This window comes from Pollicipes pollicipes, unplaced genomic scaffold, assembly GCF_011947565.3.
Source record: "Pollicipes pollicipes isolate AB1234 unplaced genomic scaffold, Ppol_2.1 Scaffold_4002;HRSCAF=4701_pilon_pilon_pilon, whole genome shotgun sequence".
NCBI classification, from domain to species: domain Eukaryota; kingdom Metazoa; phylum Arthropoda; class Thecostraca; order Pollicipedomorpha; family Pollicipedidae; genus Pollicipes; species Pollicipes pollicipes.
The window spans coordinates 18,907,284-18,922,318 of record NW_023596420.1 but is presented as its reverse complement, the minus strand read 5'-3'; the positions used below and the strand labels follow the sequence as shown (position 1 = coordinate 18,922,318).

At 51.6% G+C, this 15,035-nt stretch overlaps 1 protein-coding gene across 1 annotated transcript in view; it reads left to right on the top strand.

Annotated features, from left to right (window-relative positions):
* The window catches only part of LOC119094199 (echinoderm microtubule-associated protein-like 5), a 23,912-nt gene extending 8,877 nt beyond the window's left edge, over nt 1–15,035 (top strand). Inside the window, exons 7-20 of the mRNA XM_037217275.1 lie at nt 206–348; nt 1,516–1,673; nt 1,953–2,189; nt 2,638–2,836; nt 3,452–3,718; nt 4,130–4,374; nt 4,682–4,892; nt 5,184–5,354; nt 10,031–10,191; nt 10,875–10,995; nt 11,785–11,882; nt 12,205–12,312; nt 13,529–13,689; nt 14,066–15,035. Coding sequence (XP_037073170.1) covers nt 206–348; nt 1,516–1,673; nt 1,953–2,189; nt 2,638–2,836; nt 3,452–3,718; nt 4,130–4,374; nt 4,682–4,892; nt 5,184–5,354; nt 10,031–10,191; nt 10,875–10,995; nt 11,785–11,882; nt 12,205–12,312; nt 13,529–13,689; nt 14,066–14,270 — 2,485 coding nt within the window. The 3' untranslated portion in view covers nt 14,271–15,035. The remainder of the gene's footprint in view (nt 1–205; nt 349–1,515; nt 1,674–1,952; nt 2,190–2,637; nt 2,837–3,451; nt 3,719–4,129; nt 4,375–4,681; nt 4,893–5,183; nt 5,355–10,030; nt 10,192–10,874; nt 10,996–11,784; nt 11,883–12,204; nt 12,313–13,528; nt 13,690–14,065) is intronic.

The following is a 15,035-nucleotide window of genomic DNA, read 5'->3' as shown; positions in this document are numbered from 1 at the left end:
TATACTTAAATCTATCTATGGAGCTACTTGAATATAATAATTATTGAAAATCAATGTTTCTTCGTCCCCTCCCTCTCTACGTACAGTTTGTAAAAATGTTCCGCAATCAACAAAATGTAAAAAAGTTGCATGTTTGTCGCAAGTATGTGCTTTATGTGCTCACTGAAACGCGTGTGACTCAGACCTCACCTGTGTGCCTGCGCAGGGGTCACTCGGATAAGGTGTTTGACCTGGCATTCGACCCAGTGAATCCGCACCGGCTGATGACGGCCGGCGTACGGCACGTCCGCCTCTGGAACCGCTCCGGCGGCGGCCTCACCTGGAAACGGGGCGTGCTCGGCAACCTCGGTAAGAGCTCGGCAGAGGGCGGCGTTGCCCGTGGCAGGCCTCACCTGGAAGCGGGGCGTGCTCGGCAACCTCGGTAAGAGCTCGGCAGAGTGGCCTTGCCCGTGGCAGGCCTCACCTGGAAACGGGGCGTGCTCGGCAACCCCGGTAAGAGCTCGGCAGAGAGTGGCGTTGCCCGTGGCAGGCCTCACCTGGAAACGGGGCGTGCTCGGCAACCTCGGTAATAGCTCGGCAGAGAGTGGCGTTGCCCGTGGCAGGCCTCACCTGGAAACGGGGCGTGCTCGGCAACCTCGGTAAGAACTCAGCAGAGGGCGGCGTTGCCCGTGGCAGGCCTCATCTGGAAACGGGGCGTGCTCGACAACCTCGGTAAGAGCTCGGCAGAGCGCGGCGCTACCCGCAGCCGGTAGCACAGCGGCTGCCAGCTACCGACCTCAGCGGACGCAGCGTAGGACATTTCGTCCCACACGCATGGCGCTCAAAAACAAAACAGATGGCTGCTGCTGGTGCGTGCACACGACTTAGACTGCGGTGCTCGTCGTGAGAGTTTCTGTTACCCCCCCCCCCCCCCTTACATCTTGGTAGATAACAAGGACAGGGCGCTATGTAAAGCTGTGTTGTCCTGCCTCGTCATGCTGTGCTGTCCTGTCTAGTGATACTGTGCTGTCCTGCCTAGTGATACTGTGTTGTCCTGCCCGGTGATACTGTGCTATCCTGCCTGGTGGCACTGTGCTGCCCTGCTTAGTGATATTGTGCTGCCTGGTGGTGCTGTGCGCCTTGTGGAAATTCTATCCCACCTCTTGTCGTGAGTGTTTCCTACAATGCTTTACCTACAACGATACAATGCTTTACCGTTTTGCAGATAATGAAAATGTATACATATTCGTAAATAATATGCTTATATATATATATACGTACATATATATATGTATATATATATATATATATATATATATATATCACTAACACATAATGACTAGACCAAATATGCCTCCTGCTTAGATGGCCGGAACCGGGTGGCGTGCTATCTGATGGGTGTTGAGGTAAACACCTCTCGCCAAGATAACCAGGATGCCGTGGTGTGCTGTGCGACAGTTGACCACTGCAATGGTCCTCTGACCAGGACAACTGTGCTGTACGACGCGTGACACATCTATCCGACCTCTTGCCCAGATAACCAGGACACCATGTTGTGCTGCACGTGCTCGGAGGACGGAGTAAGCTTCAGCGGCGGCGCATCCGGCACCGTGTACGTCTGGGAGAACGGCAGGGTCAGCAGGACGCTGAAAGCCCACCGTGGACCTCTCTACTGCATCACTCCTCTACAAGACGTACGGACTAGCAGGGAGCAATCACAACTAACACTATATGCACAGCTTTCTTTTGTGCATGTGAATTCATATTGTTCTTTGGTTATGTCATAGCTCACCATAGCAAGTTACTTGAAATAACGGCTTTGAATAATTTAAACGCTGCGTGACGTCCACAGAGTATTCTTCAACTGTTATATTGAATTGTCTTTTATAGAAAGGCAGAATGTGCACTAATGGTCACCAAAAACGTCATTTGTCGTAAAAAAACATGTCAGAAGACATCTCAGCCTATTTCAGGGCTATCTAACGGGTGGACAAGATGGCTACATCTGCTTATGGGACCAGGAATTCTCCCGTTGCCTGAAGATTTATCCCATCAGTAACGCATACGTCACGGGCAGCGAAGTCACATTGAGCGCCGACCATCCTTCCATTCGCGCATGCGCAATGGGTGAAGGTCGCATCGTGGCTGGCACGCAAAAGGGAGAAATTGTAGAGATCGCCCAGGATGGCTCCATCTGCGTACTTATGTCGGTGAGTGCCAAGGATCAAGGTCAGTTATAACTGGTTCACTTGTTTAACACCACGATCAGGATTGTTTTAATGAATCTTAATAGCATTTCCTACTTTCTTAGATATTCCATAAGAACATCCGTATCATACATAAACAGATTTGACGCGCCCTTGCCTGTGCATGCCCGGCTCAAAACTTTTTCAGATTATTTAATGCGAAGGATGTACTGTGATCAATTTTATGTGTATTTGCATCAGAAATCTAACAGCTGAAATCAAAAGGTCATACCCTGTTCAAGTACAGACAGCAACGAACCGCAAAAACGGCGTTACATAAACAATCAGCTCTGCGAACATTGTAATATGCTCACACCGAAAGCACATCCATCCCTCTGTACAGCCGTCTGACTGATTGAAGCAGCTGGCTGCCTTTTGTGCCCGTCTGACGTTGGTGTGGATGCCGCGGCAGGGCCACAGCCGGGGCGAATTATGGGGTCTGGCCACCCACCCGAGCACGCTCGAGTTCGCCACCGTCAGCGACGACCGCACGCTGCGGCTCTGGAACAGGGGCAACGGGCCGCACGTGCACGTGGCGCACCTGCGCAAGTCGGCCCGGAGCGTGGCCTACAGCTCGGACGGCTCCTGCCTGGCCGTCGGCTTTCTGGACGGTGGGTCGGGCGGCGGGCGGGCCTGCGTTGAGCTGACGGGCACAGCGGAGGGTGGGGCTGGTTGAGATACCCCGGCCAGGCTCGCACGAGCTGGGACATGCTGTGACAGCCTGGAGCAGGCTGAGACTGGCTGCGAATGAACCGCCTCTGCGGTGCATTCGCTGTTACACTTAGCTATGCTGGAGGTATCCGGAGAAAGCTTACCGATAACGAGCCGTAGTACTTATATCTATGCAGGCATAGCCTGGCATGTAAAGCAAGCTGTCATTGGCGTGCCATATTGCTTACGACACGTCGGACTTGTTTCTGTAGGCATCAGAATGCGTTTTCTTCCTCATCGGCCGACCTTGTATGACTTCTAGGCTCGTCAGCATGGACACTGCTGACGCATGCATGGATTCGGCCGATCCCCTCTGACCTCCACAGGGTGTCTCCGCAGGAGGTGTCTGGGTACTGCTGACCTGCTGCTGACCTCCCCTGCCCTCCCCAGGAAGCCCCCGTAGGAGGTGTCTGTGCACTGCTGACCTGCTATTGACCTCTGACCTCCACAAGGAGTCCTCGTAGGAGGTATCTGTGTACTGTCGACCTGCTGCTGACCTCCCCTGCCCTCTACAGGGAGCGTTAGCCTGTACTCGGCCGACTCGCTGCTGCGCGCCGCCTCGGTCCACCACCGCGACTCGGAGATATCGGACGTGAAGTTCTCGCCGGGTGCGGTGCGTGGCCACGGCTTCCTGGCGGCCGCCTCCCATGACGACGTGGTTGACCTGTACCACTGGACCGAGCAGGGCCAGCTGCGCCGCGTGTCCGTCTGCAAGGACGCCTCCAGCTACATCTCGCACGTGGACTGGCTGGCCGACGGCCGACTCATCAGGAGCAACTCAGGTCAGCCACAGCCTCGCCCGGACTAGGCCTAGGCAGAGAGGCACTGGTCCTGTTTGAGTAGGTTAAGTGTAGGTGAGGATCGGATAAATGCGGTCTGTGTTTGGGTGCCAGTTAATATGCTCCGCCTCGCATGAGGCAGACGTCGCATCCATTAGTTTAGCAATAACAGGCACAGTTGAAACCCGAGTCCCGCTTCAGTTGTCCTGAAAATAACCTGTTATCCGTAAGATTTATAGCCAACATGTTCTGTCATATACTGTGAAATGCAGGCTCATATGACAAGAGTGGCTCGTCCCGTTCCAAAGGACTGCTCCTGTATGGGTGCTTGTTTTGTTGTCGATGAGCTGCGCTATACCCCGAGTGCCCGGTCACTTGTTCATGGGCCGCCCTATACCCTGACTGCCCGGCCAGGTGCCGGCGAGCTGCTCTACTACGAATGCCCGGGCGGCCGGCGTCAGCTGATCTCCAGTTCGGTGGAGCCGCTGCTCGACTGGCACACAGAGACGGGCGTGCTGGGGCCGCGCGTGGCCGGCGTCTGGGCGCCAGAGGACGACCTGACTGACATCAACGCGCTCGACCGCAGTCCCGACCAGGCCGTGGTGGCCACAGCCTGCGATGACGGCGGCCTCATCAAGCTGTTCCGGTACCCGGCGCAGGTGCGGCCACGGCCAGGGCGTGTGACGTCTTTGACCTTTGACCTTTGACGTGGTCCGGGGTGATGTGGTCCGAAGCGATGTTGCCTGGGATGATGTAGTCCGGGGTGACATTGGGTGATATAGTCCAGGTGATGTGGCACCGGCTGTGGTAATGTGGTGGTGCGTTGTGGTCCTCGTTGCTGTAGTTCTAAGTGATTCGGCCTACGTTACTCGTCCTTTACACCAGTGACGCTGGTTGCTGGCCGCGATACAATAGGATTGAAGGTACTTGGATACTCTGTACGTGTACTGAGCTGTTTGCTTCCAGGAAAAGTGGTGTCGGTTCCGCAAGTACATGGGACACAGCAGTCACGTGACCAACGTACGCTGGACGTACGACGGCCAATACCTAGTGTCGGTGGGCGGGGCCGACTGCAGTGTGCTCGTGTGGGAGCGTGTGCAGACCTCCGAGTACGTGCCCGGCTACACCAACCCCCTAGATCCCGACTCCGGAGACGAGCTCACCGTCCACGACCTCGGTAAGCGGACGGCTCCCCAGAGGTAAACAAAACTCAGCGTCGGCCACCGCGCTGAGCAGCGCCATCCTGAGGCACGGCTCAGCGTCCACAAACATTCCACCAAGAAAGCTTTTTCCGGTTCCAGCCACGCATCGTCTTTGTGGGCGCCTTAGTGTGAGGCTCAAGCTTGAAACAAGACAGCGATAGCTGGTAGGCGTCATCCATCGTGTAAAATGCTAGGTGCTCAATGTATTCTGCGCATGCGCCACCCCCGAAGCATGTCGTGCTTACCGTAGTTTCCGTGTCGGTCAGAGGTGGCCGCCATGGTTGGGGCGGCCACGCCGGACGGACTAGGGGAGCATGGAGTTACTCCCCGACCGCCGCACGTGGCCGGCGACAAGGTGACCGGGCTCTACATGCAGAACGGCGAGATCTACACCGTCGTCACCCGCACCAGCATCGTCGGTTACAACATCAAGGAAGGCGAGCACTGAACGGGATTACCTCATGTGCGGCTGTCTTAGATATATTGTCTATATCACTGAAGAATTTCAAAGGATTCCCCATAGATGTCAAGCGCACTAACTTGGTGGATAAGATTGGCGACAAAAAATTATATTTTCACGTAACGCTTGGTGCCAAAATGCTTTGGACTGAGAATGTTGATGACAGCCACCACAAAATATTAGAGTGGTCATTGCTGAATCTAACACGAGGCCTGTATGGTCACACACTTCTTTACATAGCATCAGCAACCCTTTCTACACAGATCCTTTACCGTACCCTACGAAACCATGGTACATTTTTATGTTTCATTGCAACCCGGTGACAAAAATATCCTATGATGTTTAGTTAGTCACTCGGCTCGATGACAGATCGGTGACATGTCAGTGTATTGCCTATGGTCCGGTCTATGGCCCGGCGCACCGGCCGATTACTCGTTTTTACCAGCCTACTCCCGAATCTTAAGCCCCGAGTCCACAGTCACCGAAGTTCCAAATTAGACCGTACAAAGTGCAGAAAATTGCCTAGATATGGCGATTCATGAGGCCTCAAGAGCATGTTTCAATCGTTGCGATGCGACTGCTATGAGCTGGACGGCGACCTTCAACGCCCGGCGACCTCGCAAGCGCATTGCCTTCGCAGTTTCATCAATACCTATCAAGGGTGAATTTTTGGCCTTGTTGAGTTCATTGGTGATACCGCGACTCCGTATCCTGTCCTGAGCGGCGAGAGACATTGCAATTCACAGTAAGTCGGCGAGATCATCCGATCGAGGCAGAAGTTGTTCTGTGATTTTGTGCCTTTTCAAGGAACAAGAAAGGTTGTTATCCTACCATAGCGGGCGCAAGTACCCAGCCTTCTTCTTTGGAAAATATACGTGGTTTCAGTGTTGGAGGCTAATGAAACTCCTTGTTGAAATGAATGCCAGGAGGTGGGAATGGCTCTGAGGTGACACTTTATACCGTTTTAGTTTTGCTGCTGATGAAGCATGGCTACCAGCCTTACAGATCTTCAAATCAGGGGTCAAATTGAATCACCGTATTGCACCAGTGGTCTCCTTTGTTTTTGATACAGGTAAATTTTTCTCGGATTGTTTGTCATTTATTAGCAAAAATATTTAGTTGAGCAGCATGGTGGCCCTCTTCAGTGAGTAAAGCCCAGCACAGATAGGCTTTAAGTTATTGTCAGCTGCTCCTCATTTGTTTGTTTTTGGTGCTTTCCACCTAGAAATATGAGGGCAGTATTGAGGTGGCCCAAACCAGCGTTAGGGTAGTGTAGGTGCCCAGAATATAATTGAATAGAGGGCTATGTTGGTGTGCTGCATTGGTGATACCAATGCATGGGGTTTTCAAATAAAATGTGTCATTTTGGTGTACTTGATGATTTTACCATTTTTTACAACAGCATACGTAAAAAAATGATGGGAGCCAAAAACGTGTAGCCTTAACCATGATTCGCCTGTTTTCATAAGGCAGACTCATATGGCGTGTGTGATGTCCTGCCGTTTTTAAGCCAAGAAACATAGTGTCTCGAAAACACAGCGTATTATTCTCAACGCAATCTTGTGATAGGTGACAAGTTTTCAGCCGCAAATTGGGCCCATTAGACCAAGTCAAAGGTCAAGTTTTCCTGAAAACCAGCTTTTTCAACTTTGCATGCTCTTGTGCATGAAAGATGCTATGTAGCGACATGGCACATAAATGTGTATCCATCGTTTAATTTTGAATACAATGGTGTGGAGTTTTATATGTTTAAGCCTATGTTTATAATGTAGGGTTCCATTAATGAAACGATTAATCAAAAGTTCCATTAGTTTACCTCCCTTATCACATCAGGCAAAGGTTTAGATATGCTGTTCAGAAAGAACTAGCAAGCTGAGGAGAAGTTAACAACAAGCTTGAATGTACTTCACTTGTGTGTGACAGTTATTGCATTACACATATTTTTATTAACAACACAGAGACCTGTTTTAATGACAAGTGATTGGGGTAACCTAACGCACCCTGAGCCGATTGCACTGGATGCTGGTCATGACAAAATATTCTGAATGGTCTGCATGGCGGATTTGAGTTCGGCGTACCTGCTAAGCGTAGCTTGTTGCGCGGACCCTGAGCCCACCACCCACATCACCCTGAGCACCCTGAGCCCACCACCCACATCGTGTCGTCCGCTGTGAGGCCGTGCCACTGAGCCCACCACCCACATCGTGTCGTCCGCTGTGAGGCCGTGCCGCGCATTGCTGCGTCATCACTGCCCCAGGCTTGGATCAACCCTCGTTGGACAGTTGCTAGCTGACCTGTTCATTTCACTAGGGCCAAGATATATTTCCACAATTTTTTGGATGCTTGTTTTTGGGGAGGAGGGGGTATCGAGAAACCCCTTGCGTCCAAAAGCCCTTCTGGCCTCTCATGGGCCCTTCGATCGCTCCAGGGCCCTCTAGACGCTAGGGCTCTTAGAAATCACTCATGGCTCTTGTCTGCCCCATGTCCTTATGGCCACTCAGTGACCTTTTAGCTACTCGGGGCTTGTCAGGCTACTAACAGGTCGCCCTGACTGGCAAAGAGCCCTCTTACCATTAAAGCGACTTCTGGGTTCTCAGGGTCTCACGGTACGCCTAGGTCCTTTTTAGGCGCTCAAGATCGTTTATATCCGCAGGACCCTCTGGGTTCTCAGGGTTCCACGGTACGCCCGGGTCCTTTTTAGGCGCTCAGAACCGTTTATATCCGCAGCACCCTTTGGATTCTCGCGGTCCTTTTAGCTATACGGGGCCCATTTATTCGCTCAAAGACCACCTGGTTATTAAGGGACACCTTAGTTGCTGTCAAAACCGGTTCAACATTGTGCGTGACCCTGTTGGCCTGTAAACGAGCCTCACGCCTGCATGCAAGTGTGCCGTAAAGTTGGAGCCCGGGATCGGCCAGTAAAATCCGAGGCCCGTCAGATAGGGCTCTTACTATGGACCTCTTGGAAACGTTAATGATCCCTTTTGACGATCAAAATTTATTTCGAACAGCTTGGGTGGAGTTTTGCCATGCAAGGCGGTGCTGCCTATGGTCACATATTAAAGGGAATATTCTACATCTGAAGATATTGAAGAAAACATCAGATATGCTGACCTAAGCTCGCTTACAACTCTTGGCATACTTCAAGTTCAAAGAGCTGCTCAAGTCAATAGTTTTTCTAGTAAGTAAATATGGTCCTCAATACGCTATCGTTTGATACGTCATGGAGCGTATATGGAGCGATACGTCATAAACCGATACGTCATGACGCCAAAGGTCTTCCAAACTGGCGGCGCGAAATTAAACTGGCTCAAGCAAGCACTTGTAGTACTTCAATCTCCCGAGAGATAGCCGTGGCGGCGCTGGAGGCGTTTGCTGAACCAAACAACCAGGTAGTTATAATATCGTGTTTTGACCCATTCTCGTGGCGTTTTTTGCGTATTTTCCCCGTGATTTTAAGGTGTGCACTTCCATTCACATACCCAATTATGGCGCTTTCTCAAGTTATTCGATTACAACTCTTGTTATACCTGATCTCCAGCTCCTTGTATTATTAAGCACAAAATGTGATTCGTCTTTGAAACTTCCACTGTGCGCACAACGTTGATTGAAACGTTGGCTGAAGTCCATTTGATCTGGAAGCCATGCTCACGAACGCCAGATCTATTCTACTTGACAATCGTGTTCTTCTTGGCTTTGGCCGCCGTATAGCCAGTGGGGCGGCAAAATTCAAATGACGCTTCTAAGGCGTCATGCATGCCTTAGTGACCTTGAAATAGTATGCACGAAATAGCCTACATATCTTCGTGGGCGTGTAGCTCAAAACTAGAGAATACACGAACGAACTGTTCAGCCTCTGTATGTAGAGGGCAACAGAGACGGCTAGGATCCACAATAGTTTCTTCGTATCAAGTTGAAGCATGCCATTTCATTGTCCAAGTTGTGCGAAATCATTAACCTTAAGCCTGGAATGTCTGGTACCTTCGGCTCATTAAATCATGTTAGAGTTGTCTTATATTAGGCCGTAGCTGTAAATGATTCCTCAGCGTAACAAGTGTATAAAAAATCTTGAAACAGTCGCGTCATTCCACCTTTCTCTGTCCCCATTGACCCCTCTTCGTGCACGCTCCCACTTCCTCTCGCTCAGCATTTGCGCAGTCACCTTCATCTTAATGTGAGCCCTTCCCGAAAGCCCAATATATTGATCGTTCCTCTCCAAGTACTAGAAACCAGTTTACACCTGCGTATACCAATTGCTGGAGCGCGACGAAAGGCGCACGCCAGGCAGTAAGGCTTGGAGCAGGCCTGAGGTATGAGGGAGAGCATGGTGATGGCTGGGATGGGGCCTGAAACGCACACGTGGTTTTCACAACGGGACAGAGCCTAAAGGAGGCCCGCATATTGGATGGCATCCCCGAGTGATGCCAACCCCCGGTTTGTATTCTGCCAGGTATTCAGCCGCCCTGGCTGGCAAGATTTTTTGTCTTTTTCGCGGTAGAGGAAATCAAATTCAGCCTTAGATTTATCTTAAACGTGAGGCGTCGACAAATCCCGAGGGTGGAAGAAAGCTGCTTTTTCTCATACCAGCCTGCAGATTGAATTCGAACTCAAAGGGCACTTTGCACCATCTGAGAGCCTTTGTCCGCATTCCAGGTACTCAGGTGTTGGGCATTCAGCAAGATGCGCCGGTACTGAGCTGTGCTACCGTTTCGGAAGAGAACTCGCGGCTGCTGGCCGTGGGCGAGACGGGCAACAGCGTTTCCATCACCGTCATCGACATTGCAGCTGCGGCCGGCACCATCGCCATGCTGATGGTGATTTTACACCTTTGCTGAGCACTGGAATACCTTCAGTTGCCCTGGTTTTGCTGGCTTTGACTCCATGCTGGCTCGAAGGTTCAAAGATATATTAAAACTTTCTCTACGACAGGGCAGCTCCACAGTATTATGATAGACCTTCATGCTGTCAGATTTCGACGTTTGGTGCATAAAACATCTCAACTTTGGATGAAACCGGCCAAATACTGAATGTTAACTTTAAGACTTATCATTATATGTGACATTGTATTGCGTTCCTTGTTACCGAGATCTTACGGGGTACTCCATGTACACTCTTCGATTATATCTACGATACAAAGTCGAGGGTAGGCGGATCGCCTAATACACGATGTTAGAAACTGCACGCTTGTTGGTAAAATCCCTGAATCCCCCTTTGTAAAACTGTAACAGTGAAGAAGCAACCGGAAGACTAACACACCCCAAAAGATGCCACTATTTATGCAAGGCTGTTGAACGAAGAAGCCCTATTGCGTTCTATAGTTGGCAGTGTATTGTGAAACACACCCTTCTTAACTTCTACCTTGTATCACAAAATTTATATCAAGAATAGCATGTGGATGCAGTAAATAAGCCTATGCCTAAAACTTTCAATGATAGTGATCTCTTGGTGTAAGATTGCACCCCAGGGTTGAGCGGTGATCAAAGATATGACTTTTCAGACGCCCACCTCATCTGATGAGGAGATGTTCAATATGCGTTTCTCCCCGAGCGGCCGGTTCCTGCTCTGCTGCGTTCACAAGCCGGGCCAGTACATCCTACGCGTGTGGAACTGGAAGAAGGGTGAGTTTTGCCATTGTCTGCGGCTCTATCTCAACGTATGCACACTGATGATGATTTGAAATGAGTTGGTCTAGTTTAACCCTCAATGTTAAAGGGAGCGCTCCATGTTTGCATGGGGTTTTGAACCGGAATAGACATCTTGAAGATTATTCGGTGTAGTTCACAGCCCTGTCCTTGTTGAGACCTAAACCCCGTTAGTTTTTATGCTTTTAGGCGAACTTGCACAGAGTGTTTTGGCGACACTATTTCAAGGCAACCCAGCATCCCATGACGCCATAATAACGTGATTAAAATCCTGCCATTCCATTCGTCGTGCGGCGATCAAGATCAAGAAAACTATGATTGTCGAGTCGTTCATGTGCAGTTTTCTTGAGCACGATTTCCATATATAACGGCCTGCAAATGGCTCTCAATCAGTGTTGTGTGCGGTACATTGAGGTGATCAAATAACGACGTATTGAGGTGCATATTCACCGAAACAGAGAGGTTGCGTTGCCTTTATCAACCTTTCCACTTCAAAGCATACCAATATATGTGTGAGTTTATTTCATCGTATCTGATGGTTGCTTCAATATCTTCAAATGCTAAGCATTCCCTTCAAAATCATTTGTCTGCCTTGCACCATAACTGATCAAAGTTTGCTGCACAGTGGCATATGTGCTTTAAACGGGACATGTTGGATGTACATTGTGCACGTTCCCTGTGCATTCATATCCTGTATCCGATTGCTGCGAGATGCCGGGCGTCGCCGGTGAGCTGCGCCGGCTAACCAGCTCGCTCTGTCGCCAGCCATACAGCTGGCCCAGACGGAGGTGAACGGCACCTTGCTGGACGCCGCGTTCTCCCCGTCAGACGACCTCAAGATGACTGTCATCTGCGCCAAACAGGTAGCGAGGCGTCCACACGGATCACACAGCACGCTTGGGGACCATCCGGCGTCATGCATGTGTGATTATTATTCAAGGGAAGACATCTTAAGAATAATTTTTAAGCCGGTTTGTTTACAATGAATGTGTCTAAGTGGCTGCCTGGAAGGGCCGTCTCGTTTTCCGAGGTGGCGTCACCACCACACAACAGGCACACATGTCATAGCCTAACATGTCAAAATTGTGATCGTGGGGCTCAGCCAAAACGCGATTAGATCGTCCAGAATAGCATACGACCAAGCGAGAAGATCGACTCGGCTCCGACACGTCATCCTTTTCGCAGGTTCTGTTCGGCAAGATCGTCGGGGCTCACATTCAGCTGCAGAAGGGATACATCCCGAGGAAGAAGAAGGGCTCGGACCGCCGGTTCCTCTGCGTGGCTTGCGGACCAGTGCGTGCGCAGGGGCCTCGGCCGATAACAACCACTGATATTTGGGGGCGCAGCGTCACCTCACTGCTTATGCGTACACCTCGTTACCTTATCTATAGCGTTGCCAGTTACTGCTCAAAAGATGAACAGGTAGCATCTACCTACAGTTGCTCGAGAATAGACGGTGATGCCGACTGTAGCAGCAAGCAGTATGAAGGGAATACGAAACTGCGTGTTTTGCGGCCTCGCAGAACGCACAGTCCAGACTCCTTGTCTTGCTTCTGTCATAGTCGTGCTGTTACAATCGAGCCCCTGAATAAGACACAAAATAGCAGGCATGCCGTCCTCTGATGTGTTCTGTCACGCTCCTCAGGATCACGCCTCCTACACGGGCACAAACGACGGCCGCCTGCTGGTGTGGAGGGGTCCGATCATGTCGTCCTCTAAGGTGTTCCGCCACGCCCCGCAGGATCACGCCTCCTACACGGGCACAAACGACGGCCGCCTGCTGGTGTGGAGGGGTCCGATCATGCCGTCCTTTAAGGTGTTCTGTCACGCTCCTCAGGGTCACGCCTCCTACACGGGCACAAACGACGGCCGCCTGCTGGTGTGGAGGGGTCCGATCATGCCGTCCTTTAAGGTGTTCTGTCACGCTCCTCAGGATCACGCCTCCTACACGGGCACAAACGACGGCCGCCTGCTGGTGTGGAGGGGTCCGATCATGTCGTCCTTTAAGGTGTTCTGTCACGCTCCTCAGGGTCACGCCTCCTACACGGGCACAAACGACGGCCGCCTGCTGGTGTGGAGGGGTCCGATCATGCCGTCCTTTAAGGTGTTCTGTCACGCTCCTCAGGATCACGCCTCCTACACAGGCACAAACGACGGCCGCCTGCTGGTGTGGAGGGGTCCGATCATGTCGTCCTCTAAGGTGTTCCGCCACGCCCCGCAGGATCACGCCTCCTACACGGGCACAAACGACGGCCGCCTGCTGGTGTGGAGGGGTCCGATCATGCCGTCCTTTAAGGTGTTCTGCCACGCTCCTCAGGATCACGCCTCCTACACGGGCACAAACGACGGCCGCCTGCTGGTGTGGAGGGGTCCGATCATGTCGTCCTCTAAGGTGTTCCGCCACGCCCCGCAGGATCACGCCTCCTACACGGGCACAAACGACGGCCGCCTGCTGGTGTGGAGGGGTCCGATCATGCCGTCCTTTAAGGTGTTCTGTCACGCTCCTCAGGATCACGCCTCCTACACGGGCACAAACGACGGCCGCCTGCTAGTGTGGAAGGGTCCGATCATGTCGCAGGTGGTGGACGTGTCCCAGCACGGCCCTGTCGCAGCCGTAGCCGTCAACCGAGCCGGCACCGCCCTGCTCACAGCCGTTCGCAGCGTGCAGAGGTGAGCCAGTGGTCCCGAGCGACGAGCGCAGGCCCAGTGTCGTCACCGGCGCCGGCTCAAGCGTCGATAGAGCCAACGACGAGGACGCGGCTTACAGGGCCTCTGTGAACCTCACGGGCGAATGTTAGGAAATGATTAAGTTGTGAAGCTGCATGCAATGTCCATGTCCAGGACAGTAAGAATTCCAATACCCTTCATGTATTGGAGCTTTTTGAGTGAGTGGTCAGGGTGGAACAAATTTATGAGCCTGGTTGAAACCTCTCCTAAATTTCGATCACTGCCCCGCTTCCATCAAGTAAGCCCTTATTTCTACTGCATGTTGCAACGTTCGCTTGCTTTCATAGACACTTGTTTATGATGAATGGTACATTCACAGTGCTATCAAGCTAGACCGTTGGACGACATCTATCGCAGTGGACTGGAGTTACAGCTTTGAGGTGCCGCCAACGACGCACCTCCAGTCCGTTAGCTGGGCCAAAAACCACGTGCTGGTGACGACCATAGCCGGTGACAAGGGGCACGTCCGTGAAGTGGATATGAAGGAAAAAAGCCACCGCGAGCTGATGGAAGTCATGCTCTGAGCGCAGGCCGGGACTACCGTGATAACCTGTGGCTTCGGCGGGATATGCACCGCGCTCTGGCACACACGGCAGAGGGGATGACCGGGGTTTCATAAAGGAACTTGATGCACGATTCTGTTCTGGCCCAACGGGCTTATCAGGCACGCTACGACCAAAGCAATGCTTGCGGAAGCTCTTATGGTAGCGTATGCTCTCCCAAGAGAGGTCAGTTGAGCGAAAATGACTGCCACACCTCCCCTGAGGTGGAGGATGTCTCTGACCCACCCGAGCACGCTACGTCACGCATGCGTTTTGTGGTTGTCGCCTCAAGCCACAGTGCTTTCACTCAATAGAACATGGGGATTGGGGCTACAAAAGCAAGCTGATAAGTCGTGGTTCTGGATACCAATGCTTTTAACCCCGCTTATGTGCCTTTGTGCTGATTCTGCGCCAGACTTTCGTATGGTTTCTTTCGCAAGCGGATGATGCCATGTTTCAGCCCGTACGTCAACTCTAAAAAGCAGCTGTATTCAATACTCGGCTGAAAAAACCTGTAAATTGTGATACAGTAACGGTCGAGCATACTTTACGTGTAGTTAAGTGACGCTTGGTCCATGGCTCAACCGCTAATAACGACTGGCGCGCATGTCGAGGTGGTTATGAACTGTGATTCGTATTCGCTGTTGTGACCGTGTGTTGCGTGTCTTCACTCCATTCTAGTCACTTTTATCTCAGAGAGAAATATGGCCTTGCTGCACGTGCAAGAATAAAGCCAACTGGGGCGCT